General features: G+C 40.1%; 1 protein-coding gene across 3 annotated transcripts in view; it reads right to left on the bottom strand.

The window, feature by feature from the left end:
* The window catches only part of GRHL2 (grainyhead like transcription factor 2), a 175,318-nt gene that overhangs the window by 89,561 nt on the left and 65,354 nt on the right, over positions 1-20,403 (bottom strand). For all 3 annotated transcript variants that reach the window (XM_060196313.1, XM_060196323.1, XM_060196319.1), the window contains exons 3-5: positions 19,209-19,276; positions 9,141-9,507; positions 1,771-1,826 (exon numbers count right to left, since the gene is read on the bottom strand). In XM_060196313.1, coding sequence (XP_060052296.1) covers positions 1,771-1,826; positions 9,141-9,507; positions 19,209-19,276 — 491 coding nt within the window. The remainder of the gene's footprint in view (positions 1-1,770; positions 1,827-9,140; positions 9,508-19,208; positions 19,277-20,403) is intronic.

Genomic DNA, 20,403 nt, shown 5'->3' with positions numbered 1-20,403 from the left:
CGCTTAACCCACTGCACTACTACCACCTGGCCCCCTGGTAACTTATATAAAATGGGAAAGAAATTCATTTTTCCAAAGGACACAGTATCATCCATTTTTATTGCTGCATAGTACTCTGTTGAGCATATGCCCCATAACTTTTTTATCCAGGCATCTGTCAAAGGGTATTTTTTTTTACCAGTTTTTGCTATTGTGAATAAAGCTGCTATAAACATAGAGATACATAGGTCCCTTCATATCAGTGTGTTCATATCTTTTGGGTATATGCCTAGTGGAATTTATGGGTCATATGGCATGTCCATTTGTATTTGTTTAAGGATGTGTGTCCTTTGGGATAAAGTGGATGGAACTGGAGAAGATGATGCTCAGTGAAGCAAGTAAGGAGAAGGACAACTCCAGAGTGGTTTTACTCATATGCAGAACATAGAGAACTGAATATACAAATGTGAAAACAAAAAGCAAAATATCAACTTATTTTCAGTATTATGAGAGAGCTATAGTGGTTATCTATGGATGTGGGGGATGGGGATACAGACCTTTGGTGACGGGAGTGGTGAAAAAATAATAAAGATAAAACAAAAATGAAAAGGAAAGAAATTCATTTTCTTGCCATGCTTTTCTGCCTTTAAATCAAGCATGACCAAGACCAAAGTCTTTGAACACCTGGCTCCTCAGTTTTTCATCTCCTCTCTTGTGCTGGAAAAATTCTGCTGCTAATCCTTCAAGATCCAGCTCAAATTACACCTTCTGTACTGCTATGTCCCCTATGCCCTCCCCACCAGTCCAGTCCAGTCCCACTCACTCAGGCCCATAGTCCTCTCAGTACTGCAATCTCTCACCACTTGTGTCTCCTCTTAAATTCATGCGCCCCTTGTAAGGAGAGTAATCCAGCTAATCATCACTCCCCATCTCATTATAATACATGAAATGCACAGACACGCATTTGAGCTCGGGTCTGGGTCTGTGCCATGTAGAGTGCAAGGGAAAATAAAGACAGGCAGCGAAGTCAGTTATACTGCAATCATTCAGTACAACAGGAGCAAGAATGAATTGGAAGGAGCAAGACCAGGAGGAGCATAGGATGTTCAGAATTTTCAAAGCATTCAAAGTGAATCAGAAAGCTGACAAACCCCTATACAACCCTTGAGCATGGGTCGCAGCAAGGAGAACTATTAGTGGTGATAAGAAAAAAAAACAGAAAACGGGGGCCAGGCAGTGGTACACATACACTACAGTGCACAAGGACCTGGGTTCAAGTCCCTGGTCCACACTTGCAGGGAGGAAGCTTCACAAGAGGTGAAGCAAGGCTTCAGGTGTCTCTGTCTCTTTCCTTCTCTGTCTTCTTTTCCCTCTCTGTTTTTCTCTATCCAATTAAAAAAAAAGAAGGAAAGAAAAGAAAAGAAACAAAAGCAGACGGTCAGATGTGAAAAGGAGGGGAAAAAAGAGAAAGCATAAGATAGAAGAGAGGAAATAATAGTTTCATTGTGCACACATTAGGTAGTGAGTGGGCTCAAGAGTAGTAAGGAGCACTTCAGACAGGGTATCAAGACAAAGGTGAACAAAGAGGGTACAGGTTTCAGAAAATGGGTTAAGACCAAAAACAATAATTGAAGAATTCTTTGTTACAAATGAAAATAATTAAAGGCAGAGGACATTAGACTGCTCCATAAAACTATGCACAGGAAAAAAAATCTTTTCAAAGTGTAACTTAGAGGAACACTTAAAGTCTTATCAGAACATCAGTTTCCAAAGTGTTTTCATCTAACTTACCTTGCTGTCTGGTCATACATGTATTCCTCAGCCCCAACTGAAGCACTCCGAAATTTCTGCAAGGTTCACAAATCAGAAAGATGGAAGAAAATAGATGAGTGACTATGCCAATAATATGAAATATATATCCAAACTGCTTTGCCTCCCCTTTAGAAATAAATCCACCTTTTGTATTATAACATTTTTCTTTTTAAAAAAATATTTTTGTTTATTTATTATTGAATAGAGAAAGAGAGAGAGAGACGTTAAGAAGGGAGGAGGAGGCAGAGAGGGAGAGAGACAGAAAGACACCTGCAGCCCTGCTTCACCACTCATGAAGCTTTTCCCCTGCAGGTGGGAACCAGGGGCTTGAATCCTTGTACATTATAATGTGTACTCAACCAGGTGTGCCGCCATCTGATTGCTTATTACATTTTTCACTGTAATGAAAATATGTACACCTTGTGCACAGAATGCACACATTACTTTTACATGGAGAAGTACAAGCAGCAGAAAAAGCGTGTGTGATTTGTATCCCATCCACATACCCACAGGTGTTGCTCAAGTGTTAAAGGTATTAGTGGAAATATTGTTTTCAGTATATGAAATAACTCTTTGATTTTTATTATCTTCAGTGTTTATTCCCAAAGTTATAAATTCTGAGCTTATAGAACACTATCGCATGAGACAGCAGAGGAAAAGTGGCTAGGAGCACAGTTTTAGGAGCAAGACTACCTGAAGTCAAGGCTTAGCATTATACTATTGATAGTGATTAAAAGGATCAAATGTATTAATAAAGTACTCAGAATAGTTCCAGTACATAGTCAGCTCATTACACAGGTATATTACATCATACCATACTCAACTGATTCTATTCAGCATCCTTCTCTGAGACCTTTACTATCATAATACTATAAGAGTAAATTTTGGAAAACTCTTAGGTCTCAGCATTGCAGATAAAGAAGTTAGGGTCTTCAGAGAGAGAAGAGGAAAAATGGAAGGATATTTGGAAGTAGTAATAGGTGTAGGTGTGACTTACAAAGAAAAAGAAGATGGGACCATGAGGAAAAAAAGGGCAAATATATAAAAATATAGACACATAGTTATTGAAATAATAGTCAACCCATATCTATGACCTTGGAAGAATAACTGCAATCTCCAATAGAGGGAATCGGGATACAGAACTCAGGTGGTAGGAATGGTGAGGAATTACATCTCTGTTATCTTATAATTTTGTGGATCAATATTAAGTCACTAATAAAATTGTTTTAAAAAAACAAAAAATAAATAAGAGAAGTTAGGGTCTTGAGACATTTTGTGCTGTATATGTTAAGTGGGAAGTACTTGGTTATGTTTTAGATATTTTTCAAAAGTAACTGCATTAAAGTTCTAACTCTGGGTTCTAAAGTGAATAAAATTGATTATTAATAATAGACTACTTAGATGATCGCACAAACCTGTAACTTTCTGCTATGACTTTGTCAAGAGTCTCTAGGAAAAACTGTCCTGCCTCTCATTTTATCTGACCAGTAATTCAAAGGTTTCCAGTAAGAAAGGGTTACTCAGGGTCAGGTAGTGGCACACCTGGTTGAGTGGACATGTTATAATGCACAAGGATCCAGATTCGAGCCCTTGGTCCCCAACTGCAGGGGGAAAGCTTCATGAGTAGTGAAGCAGAGCTGTGGGTATCTCTCTGTCTCTCTCCCTCTCTACATCCCCCACCCCTCTCTATCTCTCAATTTCTCTGTCTCTATTCAATAAGAGAGAGAGAGAGAGAAGAAACTTAAAAAAAAAAAGATGCATAAATGTGATATGCAATATAGAGCCCAGCACATACACCTAACCTGATTATAAACAGAGGATCTAAAAGTTTAGCCCAGGGAGCCAGGTTGTGGCAGACCCAATGGAGCACACCTGTTATAATGTACAAGGACCCAGGTTCAAACCCTTGGCTCTCTCACACACTCAGGGAAGCTTCTTGAGCAGTGAAGCAGTGCTGAAAGTGTCTGTCTTCCTCTTGCTTCCCTATCTCCCCCTTCCTTCTTGATTCATCTCTGTATTCAATAAATTTTTTAAAAGATATTAAAAAAATAAATAAATAACAGTTTAGACTTGCACAGTAGCTATAAGCCACATGTTGTGAAGTTTATTTGAGGTAAATAAAGTAAATATACAGTTCTCAATCCACAAGGCACACTTCAGATGTTATCAGCCTGATATGCATGGCTAGTAGAGAGCCTTGTGAAGAGCACAGACAGAAAAAAAAAAAGAATAGGATTTATTGCAAAATAAAGTTCTGTTGCATGGGGCTAATGTATGCAAAGGTATTTATTCAGAGTCTAGTTATTAGGAAGTATAAAAGTTTGCAATGGGAAGAAAGCTATGATGAAAGGGCTGCTTAGTGAAGAAACACTGAAATAGAGGAGATACATTTCCAAGGTCTTCCTTGTTATCCACAACACATGGTCAAGTAGAATTAACAAAGACAACTTTGAATGCAAATTTGTCCATATATACAGGTAAGCATTGACTCTCCAGACTGGGAAAGCAACTCAAGTATTCCAAATATGCCAAATCCAGTGGGAATAATCAACACACTTAGTTTTTTGGTATGTTGCTTTTTCATCCATCTCCAAAAAATGAAGCCCAATAGACAATAGCTTCCTTTCACAGGCCTCTTTATCTACAACGCAAACACAACAGATAACACATCCCCCAGATAGCATGATGATTCAGTTGACATTGGACCACATCCATGGACTCTGGTGACTAATGGAATATTTCTACACTTGAGGAAAACATCAGTGGCAACTCTTCAATGAAAGAGCATGTGCTTCACATTCCCAAGCGAGAGGTTTGCTTTTCCTACAAAAACACACCTGAGAGCTGTAGGGCAAATCAAATATTCAATAATCCCGAAGACTTCACAAGATCCCCTGCTCGGGCTTTTGTTTTAATTTCTTAATTGCAATATAGCTAAGCTGGTTATTTTAATACAATTTTCAGAAAACAAGTACATAGAACACTTTGCTAAAAAGATAGCAAAGTCTAAGAACGTGAGGAACTTCTTAAGTTGCTCCCACCTCTAATTTCACAGGATTCGGCAGACACTGGACAGAAACAAGCAGCAGGCAGTTGGCACCACCTGGCTACCCTAGTTCCTACCTATGCCACAAGGAGCTGGTCCTTGCTCACCAACTGATACAACAACACGCCAATGACTTTTTTTTTCTTTTCCCAAGCTATTTTAGTGGGGGGAAATGGATTATAGGACAGTTGTTTCCATATGAATACAACCTACAGTATACTTGGATACATAAAAATTATTTGAGAGTGCCCCCTTTCTTACTTGATTTCTTTCTTCCTTTCTTTCTCTTTTTATTTTTTTTATTGCCTCCAGGCTTCTTGCTGGGGCTCAGTGCTGGCACTATGAATCCACCGCTTTTTAAAAATATTTTTTAACAATTATTTATTCTCTTTTGTTGACCTTATTATTTTATTGTTGTAGTCGTGTTTGGATAGGACAGAGAGAAATGGAGAGAGGAGGGGAAGACAGAGAGGGAGAGAAAGACAGACACCTGCAGACCTGCTTCACCACCTGTGAAGCTAACCCCCTGCAGGTGGGGAGCTGGGGGCTTGAACCGGGATCCTTACGCTGGTCCTTGCACTTTGCACCAAGTGTGCTTAACCTGCTGCGCTACCGCCCAACTACTGAATCCACTGCTTTTAGAGGCCATTTTAAATATTTTTCTCAATTTTATTGGACAGGACAGAGAGAAATTGAGAGAGGAGAGGAGATAGAGAGGGAGAGAGGGGCCGAGTGGTGGTGAACTTGGTTAAGTGCATTTTTTACAATGCATAAGGACCCAGGTTTGAGCCCCCAACCCCCACCTGCAGGGAGAAAGTTTCACCAGGTGTAAAACAGTGCTGTAGGTGTCTCTTTGTCTCTCTCTATGTCCCCTCTTATCTCCTCTCCATCTCAATTTCTCTCTGTTCTATCAAATAAAATAAAGTTTGTGAAGATCGGGAGCTCAAACCCAGAACCTTGCATGGGTCTTTGAGCTTAGTACTATGTGCACTTACAGGGTGTGCCACTGCCGGGGCCCCAGATGAGCCACTCCCCTATCTACCAAGACTACATGAGCAGTACATCAACAGCACAAACGATATGAGAAAGATGATGCCATGCACTGCATCAAGACTGAATACTGTTGCCATCCAAAGGATATAGTTAAAATAACTACTAGACTTAAGAGTATAGTTGAATTGGGGCTTATATTCATGTTATTTAAACAATATTTACAATTTAATATAAGAAAGATAAATAAACATAATGGTTATACAAGAAGACCTCATGCCTGAGGCTTTAAAGTCCCAGGTTCAATTCTCAACACTGCAATAAGCCAGAGCTGAGCAGGGTTTAAAAACAAATAAAAATGAAACTACACAGGGCCAGATGCATCCGGTTAAGCACACCTATTACCAAGGTCAGGAACCCAAGTTCAAGCTCCTGCTCCCCACCAGCAGGGAGGACACTATGGGTGACGAAGCAAAGCTGCAGTTGTCTATCTTTCTTTCTCCTTCTCTCTATCTCTCCATCTTTTCTTAATTTTTCTCTATCCCATCTAGTAAAAAAAATTAGGAAGAAAATAAATAGAAAAAATGGGGGCACTGGGAACAGTGGATTCATAGTGCTGGCACTGAGACCCAAGTGATAACCCTAGTGGCAATTAAAGTGGTGGTGGGGGGAAACGGGGCCAGAGAGCTAGCTTAGCAGGTAGGGGACATATTGTTCCATGCTGGACCAAGTCTGATCCCTGCACCATGTGGGAGACATTGTGGTACTGGGAGAAACTGAAATCAGTGTGTTGTCTCCCCCTCTCTCTTCATCTTATATTTATCTATTTATTTATTTAACTTAATTTCCCTTTTGTTGCTCTTGTTTTTTACTGTTGTTGTAGTTATTATTGTTGTTATTGCTGTCATCGTTGTTGCATAGGACAGAGAGAAATGGAGAAAGGAGGGTAAGACAAAGAGGGAGAGAGAGAGAAAGACACCTGTAGACCTGCTTTACCGCCTGTGAAAGCGACTCCTCTGCAGGTGGGGAGACGGGGCTCAAACCACGATCCTTACCGGTCCTTGCGTTTTGCGCCGTGTGTGCTTAACCTGCTGCGCTACCGCCCGACTCCCTCACTTCATCTTTCTATCCAAATGTAGGGGCAGCTTGTAGCAGTGATGCTGCACATGATAAAGACCCTGAGTCGGTAATCAGTTCATCAGCTAACTAATAAGTTAAAAGAGTGGACTCACAACATTTGTAGCTATCATTCAGAATCTCACAAGCCAGAAGAGGTCAAGATGAAAACTTTAAAAATAAGGAATTTCCCTCCTACACACCTCCTCATTCCTCATAACTACTTAAGACTTGAAACTAAGGGAATTGGGTGGTAGCCCAGCAGGTTAAGCGCAGGTGGCACAAAATGCAAGGACCAGCCTAAGAATCCCGGTTCGAGCCCCTGGCTCCCCACCTGAAGGGCAGTCCCTTCACAGATGGAGAAGAAGGTCTGCAGGTGTCTATCTTTCTCTCCCCCTCTCTGTCTTCCCCTCTTCTCTCCATTTCTCTCTGTCCTATCCAATAACAACCAACAATAATAACTACAACAATAAAACAACAGGGCAACAAAAGGGAAAATAAATAAATATTTAAAAAAAAAAGACTTGAAACTAAAACACAGAAACTCATCAACTGAAAAAGAAAAGAGAAGAAATTCCTCCACACACATAGACACATAAATAATTAGAACCTATTTATGGAGAAAGACTCAGTGATCTGGGAAGTGGCACAGTGACTAGAGCTTGGACTTAAAATCATAAAGCTCCCAAGTCAGTTCCAGGCATGTTGTGGATCTCTCTCTCTTTCTCTCTCTCTCTCTCTCTCTCTCTCTCTCTCTCCCTCTCCCTCTCTCCTTCCCTCCCTCACTCTCTCCTCTGCTCTCTCTCCCCGTCTCCTTCCCCCTTCCTCCCTCCCTCTCTCCCTCTTTCCCTCTCTCCTTCCCTCCCTCTCTCCCTCTCATGTTAATAAATCAATAAATCTAAGGGTGGGGTGGTGGCACACCTGGTTGAGCACACATGTTACAAAGCATAAGGACCCGGGTTCAAGCCCCTGGTTCCCACCTGCGGGGGGGGATGGGACTTCACAAGTAGTGAAGCAGGGTTGCAGGTGTCTCTCCGTCTCTCTCCCTCCCTATTTTCCCCTTACTCTGGATCCTGGCTGTCTCTATCTAGTAAATAAAGGTAGTAAAAATAAATGAATAAATAAATCTAAAGGAAGGTAGGCAAAAACATATTCTTAAAAGAAAACCCAATTCGAGGCCAGGTGGTGACACACCCACTTGAGCACACACAATATGGTATACAAGGACCTGGGTTCAAGTCCCTGGTCCCCACCTGCAGGGGGGAAGCTTCAAGAGTGGTAAAGCAGGGCTGCAGCTATCTTTCTGTCTCTTTCCCTCTCTATCTTCCCTCCTCTCTCAATTTCTGTGTTTCTATCCAATAACATAAATTTTTTTTTAATTTTAAAAGAAAACCCAATTCATTGACATTTCTAGGTTAAAGCTAGGCAACTTGACTGAGTCACAAACAACACACACACACACACACACACACACACACACACACTGCAGCCTTCTATCTAAAGACTTTCCCACTAGTCAGAAACACATGGATAGACATAGGACCAATCCCAAGGGTTTCAAGACTTATTTGGACCATCTTCCTGCCTCAGCCTTTAAAATTCCCCTATTCCTACACCATGATTAAATATATATATATATATATATATCTTGGGGTCTACTCTTGGTCATGAGCCTAATTCATGATGCCTATGGACAAATACATACATTTTCTGACTATTAAATTGTGTGATCTGTTTCTCTTTCTTTCTCCCTTTCCTTCTTTCTTTCTTCTTCTTCCTCTTCCCCTTCTTTTTCCTCCTTCCCTTCTTCTCTTTCTCCTTTTCCTTCTCCTTGCTTTTTTCTTCTTCTTCCTTCCCTAAATGGACATGTTCACTGCCTCCCAGTAGCTCAGTTTTTTGTTTCATTTTTGATGATTTGTTTACTCATTAAAGGAGGGGTAAGGGAGGTGTCACTCTGGCATATGTGATGCCAGGGATCAAACACAGGCCCTCATGCTTTTAAGTCCAATGCCCTCGGTACTTCATACCGTCCCACTTTGATCTATTTCTTCTAAATCGCTTAAATCAGCTAAAAACAAAAGCAAACACAACCAAGCCTTAATCAGTTGAAGTCCCTTAGTTCACATCAACAGAAAATTGCTGAAAGGATGCATGGGGTCTGGGGATTGGGCTGCCAGGTGGCAGGTGCAGGACTCACCTCGGCCGTGCCTTCCTTGAAACCCTCGCTGTAGGTGCTGTCGGGGGTGCTGCGCTGATCGTCCTTGGGGTAGGTGCTGGGGGCGGGCATGGGGGACACCCCATACGGGGTCTGTTCCAGGATGACCAGGCGCTGCTCGTCCCCACCTGCGCGGTAGTGCACCTGCGGACTCATGAAGACAGGTGTGAAGTCCTCGGCTTTCACCACGGTGACCCCGGGCACAGCCACAGTGCTGTACTGCTCCCGCTTGGGGGGCTCCAGGGGGTCTGGATTCAGAGACAAGTTCACTGGCACCGTCTTTAGCACCTGCACTCGGTTTTCTCCTCCGCCCAAGTTGTTCTGGGCTTCACCGGCGCCCAGACAATTCCTGTGTGGTCCAACCCCAAACATGACAGAATTAGAAAGGAAGAAAAAAAAATCACCATTTTACCTCCCACTGAAATAACTGGGGACCAGGGATTGGCGCACCTAGTTAAGCGCTCAATTACAGTGCTTAAGGACCCGGGTTCAAGCCCCTGGTCTCCACCTTCACGAGTGGTCAAGGTGTCTTTCTCCCTCTCTACCTCCAGTTCCCCTCTCAATTTCTCTCTATCCAACAATAAATCAATTAAAGGATGCCATTCGGAGAAATGGAATACAGTGGATCCCTGGTACCTTTGTGCTTTCTGTCCTCATTCAACTGGTCCAACCTATATATAACGTTATTACAAAACAAACAAGCAAAAAACCCCAAATCTAAGCAAGTTCTTTATGTTTTTATACTTATTTTTTATTAGTGATTTAGTATTTATTTACAAAAATTGTAAGATAACAGGAATATAAATCCATACAGTTGCCACCACCAGAGTTCCATGTCCCATCCCCTCCATTAGAAACTGTTGTAGTTCTCCCAAGGAGCTCCACTTCACTGCTGGTGGGAATTCAAACTGGTGCAGCCCCTTTGGAAGACTGTATGAACAGTCCTTAAATAAATAAAAATGGAATTACCTTATGACCCAGCAATACTACTTTTAGGCAACACTCAAACACTAATTGGAAGGGACACATGCACCCCTATGTTCACAGCTGCATTATTCAGAATTGCCAAAGAGTGGAAGCAGCCTAATTAATGTCCATCATCAGATAACTAACTGCCTAAAGAAGTGATGGGATAACTACTCTGTGGAATACTATTCTGCCATCAGAAAGGATGGTATTGTCTATTTTGTGGCTAAATAGATGGAACTGGAGGTGATGATGCTTAGCAAAATGAGATGAAAGGTAACTACCAGATGGTTTCACTCATAGGTGGAATATAAAGATCTGATTTAAATGAACTCACCAAAAAAAAAAAAAAATCCAAACAAAACAGAAGCAAATCAACTGCTTGTAAGACTCATGAGAACTCTGATGTTTATCTGGGAGGTAGGAGGGTGGGGGTATTGAACTTTGGTGGTGGGTATAGTGTGAAACTATACATTGTAATCTTACAGCCTGTAACATACTTTTAATAACAAATAAAAATTATTTTTTAAAAAAATCAAAGGGTCCAGGCAGTGATGCACCTGGTTAAGTGCACACATTACAGTACATAGGACCTGAGTTCAAATCCCTGGCCCCCACCTGCAAGGGGGTAAACTGCAGGTGTGATAAAGTAGAGCTCTGTCTTTCTCCCTTTCTATCTCCCCCCCAATTTCTTTGTCTCTATCCAATAATTAATAAGTTAAAAAAATTAATTAAAAAAATAATAATAATTCTCCCAAGGTCATAAATATAGGCTGATTCTGTAATGATTTAGTTATATCTGTGTGTGTGTATGTGTGTGTATCCCCATTTTTTCAATGGTCTTGCCCTCACTTTCTTTATAAGTCACCCCTTATCTACAACTACTTCCAGGTGTCTCCTTTTTTCCATCCTCTCTCAGATAAGAGAAAAAGTTAAGCAAGTTCTTACAAGTAACTTGCACAGCATCTGGAAGAATAACTCAGATGTCATCAAAGAGAAACAACCAGACACACTGAAAAGTATTAGTAGACTTACTGACCTTTTTTTTTTTTTCTCTTTCTTGATACACCAGAAGTATGAAAAAGAGTGAAGGATGGGAGGTTTATTCCAGATTAAAAATGTTTATACTGGCCAAGTAGTGGCTCACCTGGTAGGACACACAATTCACCATGTGTGAAAGTGTGAGGATTCAGGTTCAAGCCCCTGGTCCCCACCTGCAGGAGGAAGCTTTTGCAAATGGTAGAGAAGGGCTGCAGGTACCTTTCTCTCTATCTATCTATCTATCTATCTATCTATCTATCTATCTATCTATCTATCTCTATCTCTCTCTTGCCCTCAACTTGGATCAACGATGGTAGAGAGTGTTCCATCCTCCAAAGGGAGGAAGGAAAAAATTTTAAACTGTTTTAAAAAAAAAAATGGAGGGTGGGTCAGCATGGGCCAATAATTTGATAATGGGAGTAAGAGGAATATTTATCACTGTTCCATGGGGGAGGAGAGCACAGTTTATCATTAAAATTGCTTCACTGAATTGAGAAGCAACAGGAGCTTATCGGTATCCTTAGTATCCAATTACTTTCAAGGCTTAGAACAGTGCTATAACTGGGCTTAAAGAAAACAAGACCTCTTAGATCTCAGGCCTCCTGGCTGGTCCAAAGAAAAAATGGAGGATTTAGGATATTAATTTTTGCCAGGCTACGATGAAATACTGTCATTTAGAAATAAGCTATCTAGGAGATAGTAGAAACAAAGAGAAACCAATTAACAGAAGATTATTGTTAATAATTAAGTGATTTTGCTAGAAGTGTCCCTGTGGTCAGGAAAACATTGGGGTTACCTTCTACTTTATGACAGTTTATTCTGAATGATATGCAGAGAAAATGCAAACTTTGAAGAAAGGCATGTTCTCTGCTTTTTCTAAAAAAAAAAAGAGAGTCAGTAGTACACTACTTAACAACTACTGGGTCAAAGAGGAAATAAAGGAAGAAAACAAAATGTTTTGAGAGTACAATGAAAATGAAGACACAGGCTTCAAAATATTTGGGACATAGCTAAGGCACGTCTGAGACGGAAGTTCATAGCCATACAGAACACATTAGGGAAAAAGAAAAAGCACAAATAAGCAACCTGATTACATACCTTAAAGACTTGAAGAAGAAGAAAAAGAAAGGAACCCTAAAGCAACCAGAAGGGCAAAAATAACCAAAGTTAGAGCAGAAATCAATAACATTGAAAATAAGAAAACCATACAAAAAGTCAATGAAAGTAAATGCTGGCTCTTTGAAAGAGTAAACAAAACTGATAAACCTTCAGCCAGACTCACAAAAGAAAAAGGAGAGAAGACCCAAATAATTTGGATTGTAAATGAAAGAGGAAATATCACAACAGACACTGCAGAAATTCAACATATCATGCTAGGCTCTATGAACAACTATATGCCACCAAGATAAAGAACCTGGAAGAAATGGGCAATTTTCTAGATTCTTACTAACTCCCAAAATAAAATAAAGAGGAACTAGATAATATGAACAGGCCAATTACAGCTAACAAAATTGAAACAGTTATCAAAAATCTTCCCAAAAACAAAAGGCCTGGACCAATGGTTTTACAAATGAATTCTACAAAACCTTCAAGGAAGAGTTAATATCTCTACTTTTAAAAGTCTTCCAGAAGACTGAAGTCTCAGGAATACTCCCTTCCAGCTTCTATGAAGCCAACATCACTCTAATACCAAAAACATACAGGGACATAAGCAAAAAAGAAAACTACAGACCAATATCTCTGATGAACATAGATGCTAAAATATTGAACAAAAATCTAGCCAACCTGATACAGCAGTATATTAAAAAGATTGTTCATCATGACCAAGTGGGGTTTATCCCAGGTATACAAGGTTGGTTTAATATATGTAAATCAATTCACCACAGGAACAAAAGCAAGACCAAAAACCACATGGTCATATCAATAGATACAGAGAAATCTCTTGACAAAATCCAACATCTCTTTATGATCAAAACACTACAAAAAATGGGAATATATAGAAAATTCCTCAAGATAGTGAAGTCTGTATATAGCAAACCTACAGCCAACATCATACTCAATGGTGAAAAACTGGAAGCATTTCCCCTCAGATCAGGTACTAGATAGGGCTGCCCACTATCAGCATTACTATTGAACATAGTATTGGAAGTTCTTGCCATAGCAATCAGGCAGAGGAGCAAGGAATTAAAGGGATACAGATTGGAAGAGAAGAAGTCAAACTTGCAGTCCAGGAGGTGGCTCAGTGATAGGGCTTTGGACTCTCAAGCAAGAGGTCCTGAGTTTGATCCCTGACAGCACATGTGCCAGAGTGATGTCTGGTTCTTTCTCTCTCCTCCTATCTTTCTCATTAATAAATGAATAAAATATTTTTTAAAAAGTCAAACTCTCCCTATTTGCAGATGACATGATAGTACACATAGAGGAACCTAAAGAATCCAGCAAGAAGCTTTTGGAAATCATCAGGCAATACAGTAAGGTGTCAGGCTACAAAATTAACATACAAAAGTCAGTGGCATTCCTCTATGCAAACACTAAGTTAGAAGAAGATGTAATCCAGAAATCAATTCCTTTTACTATAGCAACAGAAACAATAAAATATCTAGGAATAAACCTAACAAAAGAAGTGAAGGACTTGTATACTGAAAATTATGAGTCACTACTCAAGGAAATTGGAAAAGACACAAAGAAGTGGAAAGACATTCCATGTTCATGGGTTGGAAGAATTAACAACATCAAAATGAATATACTACCCAGAGCCATCTACAAATTTAATACTATCCCCATCAAGATCCCAACCACATTTTTAGGAGAATAGAACAAACACTACAAATGTTTATCTAGAAACAGAAAAGATCTAGAATTGCCAAAACAATCTTGAGAAGAAACAGAACGGGAGGCATCACACTCCCAGATCTCAAACTGTATTATAGGTCCATTGTCATCAAAACTACTTGGTACTGGAACATGAATAGACACACTGGCCAGTGGAATAGAATTGAGAGCCCAGAAGTAAGCCCCCACACCTATGGACATCTAATCTTTGATAAAGGTGCCCAGACTATTAAATGGGGAAAGATAAGACACTTCAACAAATGGTGTTGGAAAAAATGGGTAGAAAGATGCAGAAGAATGAAACTGAACCAATATATTTCATCAAACACAAAAGTAAATTCCAAGTGGATTAAGGACTTGGATGTTAGACCAGAAACTATCAGATACTTAGAGGAAAATACTGGCAGAACTCTTTTCCACATAAATTTTAAAGAGATCTTCAGTGAAACAAATCCAATTACAGAGAAGACTAAGGCAAGCATAAACCTACAGGACTACATCAAATTAAAAAGCTTCTGCACAGCAAAAGAAACCAATACTCAAACAAAGAGAATGGGAGAAGATCTTTACATGCCATACATCAGACAAGTGTTTAATAGCCAAAATATATAAAGAGCTTGCCATCCAAAATGGGGAGAGAACATGGACAGAATATTCACCACAGAAGAGATCCAAAAAGCTGAGAAACACATGAAAAAATGCTCCAAGTCTTTGATTGTCAGAGAAATGCAAAAAAAGACAACAATGAGATACCACTTCTCTGCTCTGAGAATGTCAGAAAAGGTAGCAGCAACAAATGCTGGAGAGGTTGTGGGGGTCAAAGGAACCCTCCTGCACTGCTAGTGGGAATGTAAATTGATCCAACCTCTGTGGACAGCAGTCTGGAGAAATCTCAGAAGACTAGAAATGGACCTACCCTATGATCCTGCAATTCATCTCCTGGGGATATATCCTAAGGAACCCAATACACCCATCCAAAAAGATTTTTGTATACCTATGTTCTTACCAGCACAATTTGTAATAGCCAAAACCTGGAAGCAACCCAGGTGTCCAACAACAGATGAGTGGCTAAACAAGCTGGTGTCTATATACACAATGGAATACTACACAGCTATTAAAAATAGTTATTTCACTGTTTTCAGCCCATCATTGATGGTACTTGAAAAAAACATGTGAACTGAAATAAGTCAGAAACAGGAGGATGAATATGGAATGATCTCACTCTCAGAAGTTGAAAAATACTATCAGAAGAGAAAACACTAAGCAGAACCTGGACTGGATGGAGTTGGTGTACTGCACCAAAGTAAAAGACTCTGGGGTGGGTGGGGAGAGAGTACAGGTTCTAGAAAAGGGTGACAGAGGACCTAGTGGGAGTTGTATTGTTATGTGGAAAACTGAGAAATGTTATGCATGTACAAACTACTGTATTTACTATCAAATGTAAAATATTAATCCCCTAATAAAGAAACTGAAAAAAAAACTGAGAAAAAAAAAAAAAAAAGACTTAGTTTCTGACTGAAGCAACTAGAAAACTGGAGTTGCTCTTTATTGAATTAGGAAGAAAATCAACAGTACAAAATAAATTAATTAGAAAAAAGTTAAAAAATAAAAAAAGGGAGAAACTAGCTTGTGCTTCCCAAGGTTACCAGGCATCTTTCATGGAGAAACATTTCCATAAAAAAAAAAAAAAATGGTTACACAACAATTGGGGTCTCCTGCTCCTTCACTAGAAAAGAAGTCCACTAGCCTCTGAGCTTGTCTAATGCTCAAGCCACTTGATATTTCCAGCTTTGAGTGTTTCAAATGAAGCTCAAAGGAAGAATAGCCCCAAATGAACAAGGTCAACAGAAAAAAGAAGAAAAAAATCTATGGAAATCATTCTGGAAACACCTAAGGGAATAAACCTGAAAGACTAAGCAAATGACCTGACTTTAAGGAATAAAAGTTACTGGCCATGGTACTGATGTGGTCAACAGTGAATGTGTGTATAAAGCAGAGCAAACATGCAGAAATGAGGTTTCCTGTGAACCTTAGCTGTATGATGCCAAAAGCCAGACCACCCACTGGTATCAGCATATCACAAATTCTATTGTTTAGAACCCTGGGTGGAATGTTAATAGATGTGTCTTAAATAAAGGAGGCCTTGATAAAAATCAGCATTTAAAGAAAACACATTTTCATAACAAGACCACCCAGAGTCACAAAACTGAATACAGTGAACCCCCCTCCCTGGGGGGGAAGGCATTCCTTTACCTATTTAACTGTAAGTCAGAAATTCCCAAATTTACTTTACCTCAGACCTCGGGTGGAGAAATAATTGTATATACTGTGGATAGGGTCCTGCAGGTTTGGTGTGAAAGGGTTGCTGGCCCACAGTGATTAGCTAGCATAGCAATGATACAGCTTCCTTTGCTCTGGGATCTGCCCAAGCAGTCTTATTAGTTTTGTCAAAATATTCAAAGTGAATCAATTTCTCTTATGTTAGAGTCTTAATCCAAATTTCTTAGTTCTTCTAATTCATGCAAAATGCACAAATTCTTATTTTCTGCCAAGTAAACTAGCTAGCCAGACAGCAAAATGCATGCATTCTACAAATGAAACACAAGATAAAACATGTCTGATGTTCTTATAAACAAACAAATAAGTAAAGTATAGAGCCATATAAATTTCTTTGAATCCCATGACAAGGAAATAATAGACTCAGCACCATTCTTACTGTGGAGCTCTGCTTCTGAGAGAAGCATCAGATTTAGAATCTGATGCCAGAGACAAGACATCTGCCCCCAAGTGAGGAGCAACTAGGAATGTATCTCAGTGGTACATCACTTGCCTGACATGTTTAAGGTCCTGGACTGGATCCCTGATAGCAAGAATAAGGCAAAAAAGTTATACACTCAACTTCTCTGCAGTCAGACAGGTCTCTAAGCAAGCAGAGCACATGCTTTGTAAGTGTAAAGTCCTAGGTTCAATCTCCAACTCCATGATGCTCTGGTCTCTTTTGTTCACACTAATAAATCTTATTTGTTTACTTACTTATTTATTTTATTATCATTAGTTATTGGACAGATATAGCCAGAAATTGAGAGGCAAGGGGGAGATAAAGACAGGAAAGGGACAGAAAGATACCTGCAACACTGCTTTACCACTTGCAAAGCTTTCCCCTTTCAGGTGGGGCCCAGGAGCTTGAACCCAGGTCCTTGTACACTATAACATGTTCACCTAGTCAGGTGTGCCACCACCCAGCCCCTTGTTTACTTATTTATTATTGGATAGAGATAGATAGAAATTGAGAGGGAAGGGGAAATAAAGAGGGAGAGAGACAGAGAGACACCTGTAGACCTCCTTCATCACTTGTGAAGCTTTTCCCCTTGGTTGGGGGATAAGGGTTGGAGGAGGGGGTTTGAACCCCGGTGCTCTGCCAGGTGTGCCATCACCTGGCCTCACCGATAAATCTTTGTTGTGGGTTTTGTTTTGCTTTTGTTCCACCAGAGTACTGCTCAGCTCTCACTGATGGGGGTGGTGAGGATGGAAATTGGGACCTCCAGGTCTCAGAATTAAAGTATGTCACATAAACCTTTGCCCAAACCCTCACTAATAAACCATTCTAAGAAACTGATGATTCAAATAATGTAAGCTCATCAGCAACAGAATTTAAAATTGAACCAATATTACAAGGAAAAATATTATGCCAAGAATGGTATGCCAATTATACTTTAAGGGAGGGGAGGGGCAGGTAATGGTACACCCAGTTGAGCATACATATTACCATCTACAAGGACCTGGGTTCGAGCTCCCACTCCCCACTGTCAGAAGGAAAGCTTCATGAGAGGAGGAGCAGGTCTGAAGGTATCTCTCTCCCTTTCTGTCTCCCCCTCCGCTCTCAATTTATTTCTGTCCTATTTAATAAAAATAAAAAGAGGAAAGAAGAACAGAAGGAATGGGGAAAGGGAGAGAGGGAGGAAGTGGCTGGGCAGTGGCACACTGGGTTAAGTGCAAATAGTACAAAATGCAAGGACTGGCATAAGGATCCCAGTTCAACTCCCCACCTGCAGGTGGTTTGCTTCACAAGCAGTGAGGCAGGTCTGCAAGTGTCTGTCTTTCTCTCCCCTTCTCTATCTTCCCCTCATCTCTCAATTTCTCTCTGTCCTATCCAATTAAAAAAAATCAAGCAATAAACTTGGTGGCAATTAAAAAAAAAAGAAAAAAGAATCAAGACATTGAGTATCTGTTATTTTCTTTTTTTCCCCTAGTAGCAACTTCTATGTATGAACAGTTATAATGATGTCATTTTTAACACTTCAGCAGCTTAATTAATGTATGTACTGTTGATCAACCTATATCCTTCCAAACTACATTAAACCAGAAGTCTACTAAGCCATAATTAGCCTATACAAGGTAGTTTTGTAGCAGTAGATAGCATAATGGATATGCAAAGAAACTGTAATGTCTGAGGTGCCAAAGTCCCAGGTTCAGTTCCCCATTCCACCATAAGCCAGAGCTGAGCAGTGCTTTGGCAATAATAATAATAATAATAATAATAATAACAAATAAGTAAATACAAGGTAGTTTTATCTTTAACTCAGTGTCAGTTCTTATTTAAAGGTGCTCCATTAAATTCGACACAAAATGTATTTAAGTAAAATGAGTAATTGTTACTCTTCAGCCTTCTTCATAAAGATACTTTAACTAATAATAATAAGAAGAAGAACCTCTTTTGCCTGTTACATAGGATGCAGAGGGAGGGCTGGGGAGAGAGCATAATGGTTCTGTGAAAGACTTTCATGCTTGAGGCTCTGAGGTCCCAGGTTCAATCTCCAGCTCCACTCTAAGCCAGAACTGAGCAGTGCTCTGGTCTTTCTGTGTCTTTCTCTCTACAGCTCCATCTCATCAAGATAAAAAAATTAATTAAAAGCTGTGTAGTATTCCTCCATACTCCCAGAGGGATAAAGAATAGGAAAGCTATCAGGGGGGAGGATGGGATATAGAGATCTGGTGGTGGGAATTGTGTGGAGTTGTACCCCTCCTATCCTATGGTTTTGTTAATGTCTCCTTTTTTAAATAAATTAATTAATTAAAAAATTAATTAAAATAAATAATATTTAGAATACAGATGAAACACACATATTAGACTCACACACACACACACACACACACCACACTCTCCGAGAGCTACTTGAGGAGCCAGTCACATTCCTGCACATAGCACCGTACCTCTTATCCTGATCCTCTTGGCTCTCACTTGCTTTACTTATGGACAGCAGCCTCTTGTCTCGAGGGACCTGAAAACATTACCAACCCTCAGTTAGACTGAGAAATGCAACTGAGACAACACAGGGGCAGACATCAGCATAGACAAAGAAACCACGACGCTGTGCAGGGAAAAGTGATATTCACTATTATTAGAGAGAGGGTGAAAGCAGGGTCACCTGAGTGACAGTCACCTGAGTCATCCAGACACAGAGAGGGATAACACAAACACAGAGAGTGCAGGATAATCATGGTTCTGCCCTAGACCTAGGTGATGCTCTTTGAACTGAGCACTGCCTGGTCATGTCCCTCTTGGGAAGTAGATGAAGGGTTGGGAGACCCAAGAACAGGGGGGAAATAGACTCACAGTGCCTTTGAGCAGAGAGCTTGGGAGTTGCAAATGACATTCTGTTGAAGAACAGTGTCTGCCTCCTTCTCTACTGAGGCACTAACATGAAGAGGAGCAAACTAGGCATAGGGATCCACTGTCCAGTGGGAAAGCGATCTCTAAAATCCCTAGCCCCCAATTTCACCATCTTGCCCATGTAGTATGAGGACAGATTTCCACAGTCTTTTTATTTCTAATTTTTATTATTAGTGATTTAATATTGATTTACAAAATTACAAGATAACAGGGGTACAGCTCCTCATCATTCCCACCACCTGAGTTCTTTGTCCCCAACCCCTCCATTGGAAGTTATAGCAGTTCTCCTAAGGTTGCAGATAGGGGTTAAATATTATTTCTACAACTATCTCTATTTGTATATATTTGCTCATTTTTTCCCATAGTCCCATCTTCTCTTCCTCTCTAGGTCACATTTACATCTATTACTACATCCAAATGTCCCTTCCTATTTCCTCTTCTCTCTCCAGGTCCTGATGGAGTTATGTAGTTCAAAGCCCTCTGGTCATCTTACACCCTATCATTTCTCCCCCACTTGGTTATGGACCAAAATTCTTTATGGAGTGCAGAAGGTGGGAGGTCTGGCTTCTGTAATTGTTTTTCCATTGGATATGGACATTGGTAGGTCGACCCATACCCCCAGACTCCAGTTTTTTTTTCTAATGCATTTTTATTATTGTCTTCGGGACTGCAACACCAGCACAGTACATGAGAGGTTAATGAAAAGGTACCATTTGTTTTTGCTACATCTCCTTT

The sequence above is a fragment of the Erinaceus europaeus genome, chromosome 1 (assembly GCF_950295315.1).
Source record: "Erinaceus europaeus chromosome 1, mEriEur2.1, whole genome shotgun sequence".
Taxonomy (NCBI): domain Eukaryota; kingdom Metazoa; phylum Chordata; class Mammalia; order Eulipotyphla; family Erinaceidae; genus Erinaceus; species Erinaceus europaeus.
Note: the sequence above shows the minus strand (reverse complement) of the source record. Positions and strands in the feature narration are given on the sequence as shown.